Here is a 19,681-nt window from a genome sequence, read left to right on the forward strand (position 1 = left end):
CCAAGGCTCAAGTGTGAGTATGACTGAATTTTATTTATTTATTTATTTATTTGACTGGTGTTTTACGCCGTACTCAAGAATATTTCACTTATACAATGGCGGTCAGCATTATGATGGGAGGAAACCGGACAGAGCCCGGAGGGGAAATCCATGACCATCCAGGTTGCTGCAGACCCTCCCACTTACGGCCGGAGAGGAAGCCAGCATGAGCTGGCAGAGTATGACTGAAAGCCAGAGATCCAAATGTGAGAAAGACTGAAAGTCAGAGGTTCAAATGTGAGTATGATTAAAAGCCAGAGGTTCAAATGTGAGTATGATTAAAAGCCAGAGGTTCAAATGTGAGTATGACTGAAAGCCAAAGGCTCAAATGTGAGTATGACTGAAAGCCAGGGGTTCACATGTTTGTATGACTGAAAGCCAGAGATTCAAATGTGACTATAACTGAAAGCCAGAGGTTCAAATGTGAGTGTGATAGAAAGTCAGAGGCTGAAATGTATCTCTACTAAACAGATAACAAGGAGATTACATGGAAACAGAACAGAAAACAAGATTATATGAAAAACAAAGTTCAAATATAAATTGCCAAAGTCTGCCATGGGTAAGGGAACAACCTGAATTCTACTGATACATGTAATGACCCATCTGGATTTCATTTGTAAGCTCTTCAAGATGACTATAAGACTTGCTATGAAATAAAAACTTTCCAAAATGTAACGCAACTTTTCACCTACTAGGATGAAATGTGAATGGCCATAGCTTAATACAATGAAGCCTCTAAACAAAACTGTGATGGAAGACATGCTGAGGGTCAGAATTAAACCTACATGCAGCTGGAATACCAAGTATTGTGTGTTTTAATATGACAAATCCTTATGTACATATCTATGGTAAAGTATATAATACACTGTACACATACATGGACATGTCCAGGTGGACAGGAATGGGGAATCTGTTTATACATACATATTTAAATAGTGTTAAATGTTTGGTGACAAGCCGACAGGCGGATCAGGTGTCGTCATCACACACTTTCTCACTAGTTCTCATCACTTCAAATAATCATCTGGATTCATACAAAAATGCCCCCATATCTACACTTTTATCACTATATGAACAAAAATCACAGCTCAAAATAATAATAATAATAATAATGATAATAATACAAGTAATAATATCTCATTACTTTCTGATTAGAAGTATCACGGAGTGAATGCGCTGACACAACTGTCACCCTGAACTGTCACAATAAAGCCCAGCACTGGATAACTGATCTGTAGTGCTTTGATTGCTAGGCAATGTAACTCACTTAATAACCCGTCAAACCTTTCTAAATACAATACCGAAAATACCTAATTTTGAGTTGTCTTTTCGTAGCTATAATATCAACGACATAATATCAAATGACACTACTGCTGAATATAACATCTTACCACTGTGGGGCTGAGGGCTAGACCAATTGTGAGGGTGAGGGTGAAGGTGTGGTGCCAGCTATCACATTGGTATTCCAATCTGAGATCAACCAGTAAAAACGCATACAGATTGGCATCTTTTGAGAACCTGTTGCATGCCAGTATCAACGACCAACCTGCAACAGGCCAGATTACAAATTCATGGATATCACCCACAAAATAGTATACACATCACCATGTGGGATGGTGCCCTTTTGAACTCAATCAGATTAAAACAAGAGTCACAATCTGGGGGATGAGAGAAAACACTAGAGAAGTGACTTCGTCCAGCTGTTCCTTTTGGATTGACACATGAGACATCAATTCAAACTCTAAAATGATACAGAAATCACCTTCCACGGTCTGACTTTTTGAGATCCATTGGATAGAAAAATAGTGTGGAAAAGTAGTTCCTCAGTTGAAGAAATAGTCCTCTTGCTGTAAAGCCCTCTGTTGGCAGGGTGAAGATGCACCTCCATAGGTAACTTACTGTTGGCTCATTAACAGGTGAGCAGGGCAGGTAAGACTAGAAATAGGGTGGTTAGCCCATTGAGCATAACACACTAGCTACAGGTCAGCTGGCACGGTTACCTCAAGTGACCTTCTCGTGCTCTAGAAGATCCAGGTAATTCACCTGTATGGCCTTAAAACTGCTCAAGTGTTCTCTCGCTTCAGCCAGGCTGAACCACTTCCTCTTCCGTCCTGAAATCACAAGAAAAACTTATACTGGTTAGCATGGCTATTTTAACACAAAGATATGCGATGGTCATGAATTCTGTAATTTACGGTAACTGACATACATGCAGGGCATGAACAATGAAGCATCCACTTGGTAAAATTGTGCTTTATATGTATGCTAAACCTCAGCTAAATTCTTACCATATTTTTAGAAATATCTCCCCTAATATTTACCTATCAATGATTCTAATACACCAGACACTAAGTCTGATTTTTTAAAAATTTACAGTAATTAAACTGCACATAAAGCCTCAACAAGGGAATATCCCTCTAGTGTCACTGTGTTTTTACATGTCAAACCTGAGCTTGATACATGCAGTATTTTTAGAGACACTGCCCCTAACATTTACCTCAACAATAATTCTAATACACCAGATACGAAGTTGTGAATTTTGAAATTTACAGAAATTAAGATGAACACAGAGCACTGGCGATGGGACATCCCCCTTGTGTTTTGCACGTATGCAAAACCTTAGTTCAACACACAAGTGCAAGACGCACAAACCTAAAATAAATTTCGAAATCCAATAATCTGGGTTCTGCCCACAGTGGACGGCGATGGGTGGCCACGCCCAGCACTAGCGTTGAGGGCCTAGTGTCAAACATGAATTCTTGATGTGCCCAAAACTCAAAAATCAAGACAGCTTTATTCATAAATTGTGGAAAGGACACTAGATTAGCAAGTGATCGTACTGTTTGGCAACCTCTGATGATCCGGGTCTCTCAAAAGTGATCTGCTGCAAAACGATTGTGATCGTCATAAACATTGAGGAAAAGAGGTGCGTACAGATGTTTGCGACACTGTCTTCGGCACATTTCTCAATCTGGCTAGATCTCTCCTTCTGACGTCAGATGGAGCTAACTGTTCACGGTATACAGAATACATCACGAAACCAGACTGATTTCTTGGTAAGCAAGTATCCCCTGAAGTTGTCTCAGTACAAAATGATGGAAGATAGCCCAAAAATACACTTTCTGACCGTATTTTCCAAACTAAACGGTCGCTATGACGATATGCGTGACAAATCTCCATTCACAGTGACAAATGCCAACTTAAATAACGAACCATGAAAAGTCTACTCTGAGTTATTTTCTAGTAGCAAAGCGATCCAATCAAGAGAAACAAGCCTTATTTCAGTTTGAAAAAATAAAGCAGATGTCAGGTATTGATATAAAACGCATTGCAAACTTCAATGTGGGCAGTGTGAAAGTAACAAAACAATATAAAAGCAACTACAACACTGAATTCGCATGCGAGTCTACATTGTGCAGGAGGCCTATAAAGTATTTTACATCCTACATTTCTACTGATATGCTCCACAGATTTTGTTCCAGCTTTCTTTTTATCTTTCATGGTTCAGATGCTACCTCAGAGAACCATTAAATGGGTACTTTTTGAAAAACTTTTTCCATGTGAAGCAGGACGCTTCCCTGCTTACAAATTCCCTGCTTGCTCGCTTTGTCATCCCATACTTGGTGCCCGCCACTCAACATTTTCTGGGCAGAACCCTAATAATGCTATTTAAACAAACCAAATCTCATTAAAATCAGATCATTTTGCTTTCATGAAACAGCAGAAGTGAAAGGATTTGATTTCAATGAGATTAATGGGGACATGGCAGCCACAGATGATACTTGCTGCACAAGCATACTTACCCACAGATCTGAGATCTTCCCACTCCTACACAAGATCGGTAGGTGACTGATGCACATGTTTACTTACCCATTGACCTGAGATCTTCCCACTCTTCCAACAGCTCTGTGGCAATAAACACGTACACCAACGTTCTGTGTTTTCGGTCCACATTCTGATGATAAAATTTATTCATTTATTTATTTGATTGGTGTTTTATGCTGTACTCCTGATGACAGAACAAAATAGACTGTCATATTTCTTATTCTGGATGAATATTTGACTGATCACACTGGTACTCAATAAGCACCAAAAATTCACATGTAATTTTCCCTACACAAAGGTTACCACATCTGCATTTCAACTTATCCAACACTTCCATGTAACTCTCACTAAACAAATTTACCAGTTCTGGATTTGAAACTGTCGCCATAATGGACGTGGAATAGACGCCCTTATTACATAGCTACAGCATCTTGATGCACTGTGTCAAGGACAGCCTTGTGGCAAACTGGGGAAATCCAAGAATTGATTCAAACCAGAAAAACCTGACACCTACCACAGGCACAATATGTGGCATTCAAAGCACATCGTTTTCCTTTTTATACACATGCCCTCTTGCAAACATCGGCAGTTACATGTGCAAGGAGAACACAGATAAGGGTTGGATACTCCAGGTTAACACACAGATTAGCAAACAGAAAGACGGAATCTCACAAAATATACATTAACACACTATTTATAATATGCATACATTTTTTGTTCAAACTTCTACATTTACCAGCTCAAATTTCGGACAATCTTTGTTGGAAATATGAGACGCATTAACGGATGTTCAGTGTAACATAAAGAGCTGATACATGTAAGCTTTGTATACCTGATAATCTCCATGTAGAGTTACCGGAAACTCCTCCTGATAGCTCAAAAGCCACCATGAATTATTCCCTCTGCCTTAATCAGTGCACACATGCACAAAACCTTCCTAACCCTGATTTCTTTACCGTTTTACCGCACACTCTTATTCACCACATGATACAGCAGACATTTAGCCAAAAAGAAATAATTCTTTAAATAATGAAGTGAGAGTTGAGATTAACAAAATTCAATTTTCCAATATTATCAAAGAGATATAACGTAATGTGCATCAACCGAATTGCCACCATCATTATGTATTCATTTTTAATGATTTCCATGTAACGAGAGTGGGTATGATCGAAGCATAATCACAATTCTGTCGTGTTTACTCAGCAAAAATATGCTTTAACCGTTGCGTTCTGAACTTGTGCTTTTGTATATTATAAAGGTACATACATGTACAGTGCATATATTTATCTTTTGGTATCCTCTATTCCTGTTCTAATCTTGTTTTTGCATACTGATTATACATGAACATTGTAACTCCCTACCTTGAAGAAATTTTTTTTTTTTTTATTTATTATTTATTTATTTATTTGATTGGGGCTTTACGCCGTACTCAAGAATATTTCACTTATACGACGGCGGCCAGCATTATGGTGGGAGGAAACCGGGTAGAGCCCGGGGGAAACCCATGACCATCCGTAGGTTGCTGGCAGACCTTCCCACTTACGGCCGGAGAGGAAGCCAGCATGAGCTGGACTCACAGCGACCGCACTGGTGAGAGGCTTCTGGGTCATTACGCTGCGCTAACGTGCTAACCAACTGAGCCACGGAGGCCCCTCCCTACCTCGAAGAAAAGATGCTTTATTATCCTGTGGGCCTAATTTATATATATATGTAGGCTTTGGTTTTCTAAACAATATTTCAGTCATACAAAGGAGTCATTTGGTGTGTGAACATGTACTGTGTTTTCTTGTGGCAGGGCGAGACCATGCAGCCAAAAATATGGGTCTACTCAGTGAAAGACAAAAATATTAAGACACTAGCATGCTTCTTAATTTTGGAATCTGATTTTATTTATATCCGTAAAATCTATAAAATATATTTATTTATTATTTATTTATTTGATTGGTGTTTTACACCGTGCTCAAGAATATTTCATTTATACGACGGCGGCCAGCATTATGGTAGGTGGAAATCGGGCAGAGCCCGGAGGAAACCCACGACCATCCGCAGGGTGCTGCAGACCTTCCTATGTACCGCCAGAGAGGAAGCCAGCATGAGCTGGACTTGAACTCACAGCGACCGCATTGGTGAGAGACTCCTGGGTCATTACGCTGCGCTAGCGTGCTAACCAACAATGTACAGTATAATATAAGACAGTGGTGTATCAAGCAATCTTTGTGCACGCCTTTATTTTATTTTCCTAGAAAACAGAATCGAATGACACAAAGAAAAATTTAAATGTACCATTTATTACGTACTCTTTACAGGATAGGGCAAATGAAGCTTGAAAATTTGTAAATACACATTTCAGCTGCTTCATTAAACACTTAGTTCAAAGAGTCCAAAGCCATAAAAACTTTATGTCCAAATCTAGAATTCCTATTCTGAAGGACACAGAAGTCCCTGCGTCCAACCCTGCAAGATGTTTACTGACTTTGTTTGTAACAGTTGATATGGCAAATCAACAACCCTGCCAAGTGTGCATGTATGTGTGTGTAATTTATAGATCTAATAATTATAATAATTATACTTTATTTTCTGAGTGAGAGCAATTAGTTACAAAACCAATCTTGCTTGAGTCAATCACACATTCACACAAAAGGTTATTTACAAAGTCTATACAGTATATATAAAAGATAGATGAACATGTATGTATAAAGTACACTATCTACTGCAGATCCCTAGAGACAGACACACCCAATGTGACATCACCTTATAAACTGTCCACATCTGCATGTACTTTGATGGCAGAGCAAAATTATTCTCCAGTGTCTATACGCTCATATATTTTATATCCAATTACTGTATGCACATGAACAAGTAATAAGCCTTCATTTACCTATTATGAAAATTTGTGATGGACAAAATCTTCCCATTAATGTCAAGTGTCTTAAGTTCTCAGGACGTCTAAATTAATAAAGATAGACACGGTTCTGGATTCTCTAAATTATCTTTAGCTTAAGATGAAGATACGGGAGGCTGAAAAACAATCTCACGTTGCTAACCCTAAATCCATCTTAACGTCATATGTTTCACATGATTATTTTTCTTAGTTTTTTACATGTTAAAGGAATGCCTGAAGAAAAAAAATGTTTGATTTTGACCTCACAGGGAGAACAATAGTAATTCATAATGGATCAGAAAGCGTTATTTTTGCAAACATGAGATGAGTACAGTGTATGTGAGAAAAATTGATTTTCAGCATAAACGTCAGTTTGGATTATTTCTGACTGATAATAATACTTCATTTGATAATACATTTACTTTAGCAGTCCTTCAGTAGTTCTTTAGTAGTCCTTCAGTAGTCCTGCTGTAGCTCTATAACAATAGTCCTGCCATAGTCCTTCAGTAGTCCTGCTATAGTCCTGCAGTAGTTCTTCAATAGTCCTGCAGTAGTTCTTTAGTAGTCCTGCAGTAGTCCTGCAGTAGTCTTGCAATAGTCCTGCAATAGTCCTGCCATAGTCCTTCAGTAGTCCTGCAGTAGTCCTTCAGTAGTCCTGCAGCAGTAAGCTGCACTACATACACAAGACTAAAGTTGATGACAACTCCCATGCTGTACAAAAATATGGTCTCACCTCAAAAACACCCAGGTGTCTGCCGAGCTCTCCCCGCACCCCTGCCTCCTCCAGTATCTCCCTCTTAGCAGCATTTTCTGGGTCTTCTAGAGGCTCCACCCCTCCCCCAGGTACCACCCACCTGTCCGGCATTCGACTACTGGACACCAGCAATACCTGCACAAACGCGCACACACACAAGGTAAAGTCATATACATTACAAGAAAATCAGCAAAATGTTACTTCCATTCTATGAAATGAAGGGAAGGTGTTGAAACATTTCGTCAAAGCAGAATCGTACATGTACATGCATGTCATAAAGCACAATCGTACATGTACATGTGTGTCACAAAGCAGAATCATCCATGTACATGTATGTCACAAAGCAGAATTGAACATGTACATGTGTGTCAAAAAGCAGAATCATCCATGTACCTGTATGTCACAAAGCAGAATTGTACATGTACATGTGTGTCAAAAAGCAGAATCATCCATGTACGTGTATGTCACAAAGCAGAATTGTACATGTACATGTGTGTCAAAAAGCAGAATCATCCATGTACGTGTATGTCACAAAGCAGAATTGAACATGTACATGTGTGTCAAAAAGCAGAATCATCCATGTACGTGTATGTCACAAAGCAGAAATTGTACATGTACATGTGTGTCACAAAGCAGAATCATCCATGTACATGTATGTCACAAAGCACAATCGTACATGTACATGTGTGTCACAAAGCAGAATTGTACATGTAAATGTGTGTCACAAAGCAGAATTGTACATGTACATGTGTGTCACAAAGCAGAATTGTACATGTACATGCATGTCATAAAGCACAATCGTCCATGTACATGTGTGTCACATAGCAGAATTGTACATGTACATGTGTGTCACAAAGCACAATCGTACATGTACATGCATGTCATAAAGCACAATCGTCCATGTACATGTGTGTCACATAGCAGAATTGTACATGTACATGTGTGTCACAAAGCACAATCGTACATGTACATGTATGTCACAAAGCACAATCGTACATGTACATGTATGTCACAAAGCACAATCGTACATGTGTGTCACAAAGCAGAATCGTACATGGGGGTGGTGGGCGGGTGGTTGTGGAGGGGTGGTGAGTGTTTGGGTGTAGGAGCAGCGCTCCGATAATGATTACCCTGATCTTAAGAACGACCCTGCTGTGAGGTGTGTGCATGCATGTAGATATGGTCAATGATACCCTATCTGTTCCCCATGACTGAAAGAGATTGACATGTGTTGCCTGACAATATGCTAAGGTTTGAGGAATCAGATATGCACTTCAGACTGAGGTAACAACATGATTAACATGAAATATGCTGTGTTAACTGGGGGTTGTTGTCACAACATATTTCACAACAAAAATTCATGATTTTTCATGGCAAAATCCAACCAAAATTCATAAATTAACAGCACAAAATGCTAAAGCTTGAATATCAGTTTTGAATGTTGTTTTGATTTCATATTTGTATGGCCTCCACATCTCCCTCTTTAGTCGCCCGGCCACCCACAGACTGTATGAACACAGTGCATTAATTATATTCTAGAATGTAATTTGCTTACAAATAGATAAAGTAGTAATAACACTCAAGTATACGGGCTAGCAATCAGAAACAAAAATTCCTGACTTTCTCTTAAACTTGCAAAATCCATGACTTTTTCAGAGCAATTCATGACTAAAATTTAAAATCCTTCAACAATTAATGTAGTTGCTGATACAGCATACAGGAAAAGCACTACAATAGTGCTGACCAGGCCAGTGTGAAGATGGTGAGACAGCATACAGGAAAAGCACCGCAATAGTGCTGACCAGGCCAGTGTGAAGATGGTGAGACAGCATACAGAATAAGCACTACAATAGTGCTGACCAGGCCAGTGTGAAGATGGTGATACAGCATACAGAATAAGCACTACAATAGTGCTGACCAGGCCAGTGTGAAGATGGTGAGACAGCATACAGAATAAGCACTACAATAGTGCTGACCAGGCCAGTGTGAAGATGGTGAGACAGCATACAGGAAAAGCACTGCAATAGTGCTGACCAGGCCAGTGTGAAGATGGTGAGACAGCATACAGAATAAGCACTACAATAGTGCTGACCAGGCCAGCATGCAGATGAAGAGGACCACCACAGCCAGCTACATGTACAATAATCGCGATCAAACGAGACAATCATCTCAGGCATCCCCAGGGAAATGTTTTATTAGTTTGGCTCAGAGACAGCATCCGCCTTCAACCAGATTTGTGCTTTATTACCGCTATGGAACATTACCTCAATGCTCAGAGCTATACGGGCCATATAATGCCTGCTCTACTCTCAGCAATTGGATGTAGGTGGTGGATACACAAGACAAATCCCACAGGTTCCCAATGTATACACAAGGTATCCTGTAGCTCTATAACATCCATTAGATTAGGGTGCATCAAAATACTCATTCATTTACTTAAATTCATTTACTACATGATACAACAAATCTACACATCTGGATTATGTAACAAGTAGATCAGTATGGTACTAAGGACAGTGAGGTTGACAGGGTGTATACAGGTATCTACATGTCAGGGAAACAGTTTCATTACATGCATGTACACTGTGGTATTTCCATATTAACAATTCATTCCCAACTGATGTGTGGCGAAATCTGGTATTTTTCCAACTAAAGTCCATAGGAACTGAGAAAATTATTTAGTAACCACATCGCATTCACATATCCTCAGGTACAAGGATTTTTGTCATCAGATTATTATATCATCATCCATCACATGATATCAGTACATGTGTCTGTCACAGGACATCAATATCAGTCAGATATATGTGACAAACTTTATCTGTGAGTAGCATAATGTTAGAGATACATGTTATCAGTTTGATTACTTCAGGGCAACATCATGTCAGTCATTACCTCAGGGCAACATCAGGTTAGTCACATCACCTCAAAGCAACACCATGTCAGTCACACCACCTCAGAGCAACACCATGTCAATCACACCACCTCAAAGCAACACCAAGTTGGTCACACTGACTTAGAACACTGCCATATCAGTCACATCCCCTCAGAGCAACACCACGTCAGTCACATCACCTTAATAGAACACCACCATGTCAGCCACACCACCTCAGAGCAACATCATTTCAGTCACACTAACTTAGAGCACCACCATATCAGTCACATCACCTCAGAGCAACATCATGTCAGTCACACCACCTTAGAGCACCACCATATCGGTCACATCACCTCAGAGCAACATCATGTCGCTCACACCACCTTAGAGCACCACCATATCAGTCACATCACCTCAGAGCAACATCATGTCAGTCACACCACCTAAGAGCACCACCATATCAGTCACATCACCTCAGAGCAACGTCATGTCAGTCACACCACCTTAGAGCACCACCATATCAGTCACATCACCTCAGAGCAACATCATATCAGTCACACCATCTTAGAGCACCACCATATCGGTCACATCACCTCAGAGCAACATCATGTCGCTCACACCACCTTAGAGCACCACCATATCAGTCACATCACCTCAGAGCAACATCATGTCAGTCACACCACCTAAGAGCACCACCATATCAGTCACATCACCTCAGAGCAACATCATGTCACTCACACCACCTTAGAACACCACCATATCAGTCACATCACCTCAGAGCAACACCACGTCAGTCACATCACCTTAATAGAACACCACCATGTCAGCCACACCACCTCAGAGCAACATCATTTCAGTCACACAACCTTAGAACACCGCCATATCAGTCACATCACCTCAGAGCAACACCATGTCAGTCACATCACCTTAATAGAACACCACCATGTCCATCACATCACCTCAGAGCAACATCATGTCAGTCACACCAACTCAGAACACTGCCATATCAGTCACATCACCTCAGAGCAACACCACGTCAGTCACATCACCTTAATAGAACACCACCATGTCCATCACATCACCTCAGAGCAACATCATGTCAGTCACACCACCTTAGAGCAACACCATATCGGTCACATCACCTCAGAGCAACACCATGTCAGTCACACCACCTTAGAGCACCACCATATCAGTCACATCACCTCAGAGCAACATCATGTCAGTCACACCACCTTAGAGCACCACCATATCAGTCACATCACCTCAAAGCAACATCATGTCAGTCAAATCATCTTAGAGCACCACCATATCAGTCACATCACCTCAGAGCAACATCATGTCAGTCACATCACCTCAGAGCAACATCATGTCAGTCACACCAACTCAGAACACTGCCATATCAGTCACATCACCTCAGAGCAACATCACGTCAGTCACATCCCCTTAATAGAACACCACCATGTCAGCCACACCACCTAAGAGCAACATCATTCAGTCACACCACCTTAGAACACCGACATATCAGTCACATCACCTAAGAGCAACACCACGTCAGTCACATCACCTTAATAGAACACCACCATGTCCATCACATCACCTCAGAGCAACATCATGTCAGTCACACCACCTTAGAGCACCACCATATCGGTCACATCACCTCAGAGCAACACCATGTCAGTCACACCACCTTAGAGCACCACCATATCAGTCACATCACCTCAGAGCAACATCATGTCAGTCACACCAACTCAGAACACTGCCATATCAGTCACATCACCTCAGAGCAACACCACGTCAGTCACATCACCTTAATAGAACACCACCATGTCCCTCACAGTCACACCACCTTAGAGCACCACCATATCAGTCACATCACCTCAGAGCAACATCATGTCAGTCACACCACCTTAGAGCACCACCATATCAGTCACATCACCTCAAAGCAACATCATGTCAGTCACATCACCTCAGAGCAACACCACGTCAGTCACATCACCTTAATAGAACACCACCATGTCCATCACATCACCTCAGAGCAACATCATGTCAGTCACACCACCTTAGAGCACCACCATATCGGTCACATCACCTCAGAGCAACACCATGTCAGTCACACCACCTTAGAGCACCACCATATCAGTCACATCACCTCAGAGCAACATCATGTCAGTCACACCAACTCAGAACACTGCCATATCAGTCATATCACCTCAGAGCAACATCACGTCAGTCACATCACCTTAACAGAACACCACATCAGTCACATCACCTCAGAGCAACACCATGTCCGTCACATGACCACAGGTTTGGTTAATTAAGCTGTACAGACATGCACCTGGTATCACTGATCGTTCTCAGTTCATAAATACATGTACATATATATCATAACCCTTACTGGTTTATTCTGCTCAACAGAGGCCCATTAATTATGACATGACAGGAGTGTGGTGGGCATGCTACATATCACTTTTACCTATAAATACATGACATGCAATTTTAGCTCGAATGTCTCCCATGGTAACATCAACAAAGCTTTGCACAAACTCAAATGAAAATGGAGGCAAAAATTTTCTTAAACTGCAGACCATAACCCATTCAAACTTTGTTAAATTTGTTTTTGGTCAACTTAAATACCCGGCATACACACTATGCACGTAAGCTTTATATACATGTATTTAGGTCAGTTTTCATTGCTGTAATTAAAATCATATCAGTTACATGTATAGGTCAACCAATAATATTACAAAAAAATAATCGTGCTCTATTTTGTGTTTAATCGTTCTTTGTGTTTAATTAAACTTGAGGCCTTGGCCTAGCTAGACAACTTATCCAGATGTAAAACAGTGAATTGATTACTATCTTTGATGTGTAAACAACTAATCTAAGAATACATTTTGTGTCTTCTGGATTTCACACAAGTGTGAACATGAGCTTAAGTTTGATTTTGATTTGATTGGTGTTTTATGTCATGCTCAAGAAAATTTCACTGATACGATGGCAGCCAGCATTATAATGGGAGGAAACTGGGCAGAGCACGGGGGAAACCCACAACTATCTGCAGGTTGCGGACAGACCTTTCCACATACAGCTGGAGAGGAAGCCAGCATGAGCTGAACTTGAACTCACAGCAACCACATTGGTGAGAGGCCCCTGGGTCATTACGCTGTATGTTTGAATACCTACACGTTTGGGTTTTTACTTCATCCTTAAAATTTTTCAGTCAATGAGCAGTCAATTTGGTGCGTTTTTCTTGAGGTGGGGCAAGTCAATGCTGCCAAAGTGCTACCATCAATGAAGTATCATGCCAAACACACCAGACCTGACACTCCACCAACTCACATTATACTGATACTGGGCCAACTAGCCCTTGATACGACCCTACTCCGGTTTGATGACAGATCTCCCAACTTTGAAGCAGATGCTCTCATAATGGGCCATCAAATTGGTTGGTGTATCTTTCAGATTTGTACAACATTTATGACTCTTATGGTGTTTTATATCAAAACTTTACAAGCAGCACATGCAGAAATGACTGCGAGGGTAGAGAGTTGTGGTTTAACTTAATTTTTCATTTTTTTTCATGCAATAGTTTTCACGCCCTTACATGAGACCATCCTGACTGAATAGACAGGGAGATTTGCACCCTTAAATGAAACCATCCTGACTGAATAGACAGGGAGATTTGCACCCTTACATGAAACCATCCTGACTGAATAGACAGTGAGATTTGCACCCTTACATGAAACAATCCTGACTGAATAGACAGTGAGATTTGCACCCTTACATGAAACCATCCTGGCTGAATAGACAGGGAGATTTGCACCCTTACAAGAAACCATCCTGACTGAATAGACAGGGAGATTTGCACCCTTACATGAAACAATCCTGACTGAATAGACAGGGAGATTTGTGCCCTTACATGAGACCATCCTGACTGAATAGACAGGGAGATTCGTGCCCTTACATGAGACCATCCTGACTAAATAGACAGGGAGATTTGCAGATCTATATATCTATGACTAATGTGGTAAAAAGTCCTGCCCAGAGTCTCAAATCCTTTTAGATAGATATTAAAGTTATTACAAATATACTACATATGTACCATGTGAATATCTGCACATATATCCAGTAACAGCTCAAGCCTAAATGTAGTTATCTCCCCCTTGGTGATATACAATTTCGTGAATGGAATGCACTGCACAGAAAGTCTCTAATAAATTGGAAAGATAATTTGGCAATGGATGGTCTCTTCAGCTGATTGGGACCAGTAGACAGATCAAATAAACACATTTCACATCAGGGTCATTTCTCCAGGCTGTACATGACACTGCCATGCCATGCATCCTCATCCTGGGGCCAATGCGCTTTAATTTCCCCTGCAGCTATCATCCTCCATTGATGCTCATCAATCTACTGAGTGAACAGCAGATGTGAGCTGACAGAGCTACACATGTAACTCAATCATATCCAGAACATCTGCACTGCTGAAAAAAGGCTCTTCTCAATTCTGGCAGTCTGTGCTATTCAGATCACTGGTAGAGTTTTAGAGTATCCTACCACAACATGTCTTCAATACTGTAAAAGTTAAAAAGAAAAACAAAAAACACACACACTTGTATAATTTACTATGGCAGAGTGTTCATAAAGTACACTTAAATGTCCACCATACAAATACTGTCTCACAAAATACTGAAAAACAAATTCTCACAAAGAAAACCGCAGTTACATGTAAATGTTCAGACTGCAAAATACATATACATCTACAGATCAGTTACAAGAATGCCAAATCTTTCTGAAACATTTAACCTTGACTTGACCTTGACATATTCTACGGTAACGTAGCCTTATCAAGTACACATGACCAGGAATTTTTCGCTGAAGGACAAACAAATTCACATGTATACATCCTAGAAAGCATCGTAACTCTCAACAGTCACACATAACTCTCAACAGTCACACGTAACTCTCAGTCACATGTAACTAAAAAGTGTTGTAACTCTCAACAGTCACGTGTAATTCAGCAAATTGTACTTCCACTTTATGAGAATATGTGTGAACACTTTACATTAACTGGTGCGTAGTTTCAAGAAGAGAACTTAAAAAAATACACATAAACTGCGCACTCACTAAGACTCATTTAATGTCACATTGTTGGTGAATCTTCTTGAAAGTTGGTTGCTGGTTGTGCAGTTATAATTGACTATCCAGTGCTATGTTCTCCTCGGCCATCTTAATGGTTATACATGTATATACGTAGTGCCATATATGTAACAGAAAATCTGTATCATACAACTCTCCTGAGTATTTAATAAAGGTGGAATAGACAGACCAAAGCCCATACCGACTAAGTGCATCAACCAGCCAAATTACCATGCCATGCATAAATGGATAAGATAACAAATGTTCCAAATGTAGACATCTCAAACAAATGCACCATGTGTATGCCTCTTGTCTCAAACACCTGGGAGTAGCTGTACCAAACAAACATACCACATCCAGACATATGTCTTTTGCCTAGAACACCTGGGAATACAGCATATGTAGCTCAATCCCAAATAAATGCACCATGTGCAGACATGAGCCTTTTGTCTTGAACGCCTGGAAATACCTATACCAAACAAATGTACCACAAGCAGACATGCCTCTTGCCAAGAACACTTGCAAATAGCTCCATCCCAAACAAATGTACCACAAGCAGACGTCTCTTGCCAAGAGCACTCGCAAATAGATCCATCCCAAACAAATGTACCGCAAGCAGGCATGTCTCTTGCCAAGAGCACTTGCAAATAGCTCTCTCCCAAACAAATGTACCACAAGCAGACACGTCTCTCGCCAAGAGCACTCGCAAATAGCTCCATACCAAACAAATGTACCACAAGCAGACATGTCTCTTGCCAAGAACACTGGCAAATATCTCCATCCCAAACAAATGTACCACAAGCAGACATGTCTCTCGCCAAGAGCACTGGCAAATAGCTCCATCCCAAACAAATGTACCACGAGCAGACATGTCTCTCGTCAAGAACAATGGCAAATAGCTCCATCCCAAACAAATGTCCCACAAGCAGACATGTCTCTCGCCAAGAGCACTGGCAAATATCTCCATCCCAAAACAAATGTACCATGAGCAGACATGTCTCTTGCCAAGAGCACTGGCAAATAGCTCCATCCCAAACAAATGTACCACAAGCAGACACGTCTCTTGCCAAGAACACTGGCAAATAGCTCCATCCCAAACAAATGTACCACGAGCAGACATGTCTCTTGCCAAGAGCACTGGCAAATATCTCCATCCCAAACAAATGTACCACGAGCAGACATGTCTCTTGCCAAGAACACTGGCAAATAGCTCCATCCCAAACAAATGTACCACGAGCAGACATGTCTCTTGCCAAGAGCACTGGCAAAAAGCTCCATCCCAAACAAATGTACCACGAGCAGACATGTCTCTTGCCAAGAGCACTGGCAAATAGCTCCATCCCAAACAAATGTACCACGAGCAGACATGTCTCTTGCCAAGAGCACTGGAAAATAGCTCCATCCCAAACAAATGTACCACGAGCAGACATGTCTCTTGCCAAGAGCACTGGAAAATAGCTCCATCCCAAACAAATGTACCATGAGCAGACATGTCTCTTGCCAAGAACACCTGTGGATAGTTCAATGCCAAATAAGTAACACAGCAGAGGAACTCTTATACCTCACAGATTAGGGTTTCATCCACCAACCACCCGCCTCCACAATCCCCCCAGACATTTAATTGTGTGTCACTAGGGAAAGTGGCTATTTCATGTGAGCAAGCTGACACATGATTAATGTCATAACAGTGGAGAGAGTCATTGAGAGCCCCTACCCCCTGATGGATTTCTCTACTGGGATGGGACTTTATCCCTGCTGGAGTGGCTGCTGTGCTCTGCAGCTAAATCAGAGTGGGCTCTAAGCAGCAAACTGGCCTGCTCTCACTGAGCTGACTTGTGGATAGGTGTATTGATATTTGGTAGGACTCACACTGCACAGGCCATTTAATGGCTCATCTCTGAATACGACTACGTCATGGCCAATGAGGTGGCGTGTTCAATACCAGTTCTAACCGGCTTGATTGTAGCTTTCAGTCAAGAGGGCTTGTGGGATATCTGGAGAAGTGAGATGGCTTTTTCCAAGCTCTGGTTTCTGCGTCCTACACACATACTACCAACATGTACATGTGTATATTAAATATTCTTCATGAAAAGATCCAAATTAAAACTTACCCATGTAACAAATGAGTAAAGGATATTTACGAATACTTAATCAAAATTCAGACCCAATGTTCACATTTTCCAGGCTTCTTACAATGAACAGTCCACAGTTATACAAGCTTCATGCAAAATGCACTGTAAAATGATGTTGTTAGTTCAACTTTCTCATAAACAGTGCATCAAGCAATTTCCTGATAATTTCCTGAAGAGAAAATCTGCATACTAAATGTATGTACACAGCCTGAAGCTCAGGGGCCAGGATTTCATTTATCAGGCAACTTAAGCCTTAAGTTATAAACTGCAAGTGCTTACAAAGCTACATGTAAACATGGACCATGAAAACATGGAACATGAAAACATGGAACATGTAAACATGGAACATGTGAATATGGAACATGTAAACATGGAACATGTGAATATGGAACATGTAAACATGTGAACGTGGAACATGTAAACATGGAACATGTAAACTCAAATTGTGGTTGATAGATTGCTCTGTGTGCAGTAAAGAATCTGGGTACATATTGTTAACTTCATAAAGCAAAAACATTTTTTAGCTGTGTTTTAATTTTTGACAGGAGTATTAGATGCTTGATAAATATATTGGTTCTGTAGTTTGTCTATAGATAAGTTCACAGTGTGTGCTCCAAGCTGGTTTTCAATTTCAAGGTTTTCCCACGTACAACCACACGCACAAAACTATGATTTTCCAGGCCTTGAAAGGTTACTTTCAATTTCCATTTTGCCAGCAAAGTGCAAAGATATGGCAGATGTACTATCCAAAATGCAAGTAGTGCTAACAGCAACGCCATGTACATGTACATGTATATGGAACACTAAAGTACAGGGTAGGCCTGTATTGATCACCAAGCACTTTATTTTCTTACAAGGTAGGTCATGCCCATGTGTGCATTTCCATTATGCATTGTCCTGACATTTATGGCAGTCTGCCCACAAGAGGCCTGATCATGGAGACATTGTTTAATCAGCACAGAAGATACATGTACAATATAACAAGCATTACACGCTGATGCATGCTAACCTGTGTACAACTTTGTATCAGTGATTGCTGGCACGGGGCCAAGTACTCCAGGTGGCAAAAGGCTCTTATATAACATCTTAGGTTACTTGGGCAAAGCTAAAGGGTATGGGGAGTACCCACAGCTGGCGATTCCCCTGTCTGCTTAGCTTTTCAGCACAGCACACTTGGCACTCGATGATAGATACCTTACTGACCTAAAGTTAAACCCTCACACTATTATCTGCTGCCTTTACCAAACCACATCACCTGTGGCACTTGACGCTAAGAATGCCACCAGATGGTACGCTTGAGGTGCTTAACACTGTTAAAACAATCGCATCACACTTAGCCTAACAGAGATCACATCATAGTGACGCATGGCCTGAAGTGAGAAATCTGCTTCTACTTAAACAATACTCATTAGATATGAATAAATCGTAAAACAGGTTCATCATATTTCCCTTATTTAGCTGAGGGCCAGCTAATATTGTGAAGGGCCAGTAGACCTCAAAGGGCACTGCATGGTTGCATTACCAAGTGACATTCCCTTCGTAAGTCGACCCCAATTTTATATTGTGTTTACTGGCAAGGAGACACTAAGAAACTGAAACTGAGAAACCTCTTTTTATTTTGTCTGATCTTGATGTTTTATGGTTTTACTGCTTTTTAAGGCTTCCGATCATATAAATATGTATCCAACAGGAAAAAGATTTCCCACAAATTAGGTGATTTTCAAGTTTTATTTCCTCTGCCAAGATTGAAAAAAGATTTATTCCACCTGTAAAACTCTTGAAACAGGTGTGGCCTAACTGTGCAGTAACATCCAGTTCTATTGTCAGCAGTCCTCACCTGATTCTTGTCTCTCAAAATCTTAGACAAACTATTTCTATAATTTAATGTAATTTGGGGGCCTCTGGGGCCAAGGTGTTTAGAGTGCCTGCACAGCGCAATGACCCAGAAGCCTTTCAACAATGTGGTCGCTGTGAGTTCAAGTCAGCTTATGCTGGCTTCCTCTCCTGCCATATGCGGGCAGTAACCTGCCAACTGT

General features: G+C 40.8%; 1 protein-coding gene across 1 annotated transcript in view; it reads right to left on the reverse strand.

The window, feature by feature from the left end:
- Positions 1-1,264: 1,264 nt before the first annotated feature.
- Positions 1,265-19,681, reverse strand: part of LOC135470551 (diphosphoinositol polyphosphate phosphohydrolase 1-like) — a 28,991-nt gene continuing 10,574 nt past the window's right edge. Inside the window, exons 2-4 of the mRNA XM_064749565.1 lie at positions 7,479-7,634; positions 3,910-3,994; positions 1,265-2,150 (exon numbers count right to left, since the gene is read on the reverse strand). Of these exons, the coding sequence (XP_064605635.1) occupies positions 2,041-2,150; positions 3,910-3,994; positions 7,479-7,634 (351 nt within the window). The 3' untranslated portion in view covers positions 1,265-2,040. The remainder of the gene's footprint in view (positions 2,151-3,909; positions 3,995-7,478; positions 7,635-19,681) is intronic.

Source organism: Liolophura sinensis, chromosome 7, assembly GCF_032854445.1.
Source record: "Liolophura sinensis isolate JHLJ2023 chromosome 7, CUHK_Ljap_v2, whole genome shotgun sequence".
Taxonomy (NCBI): domain Eukaryota; kingdom Metazoa; phylum Mollusca; class Polyplacophora; order Chitonida; family Chitonidae; genus Liolophura; species Liolophura sinensis.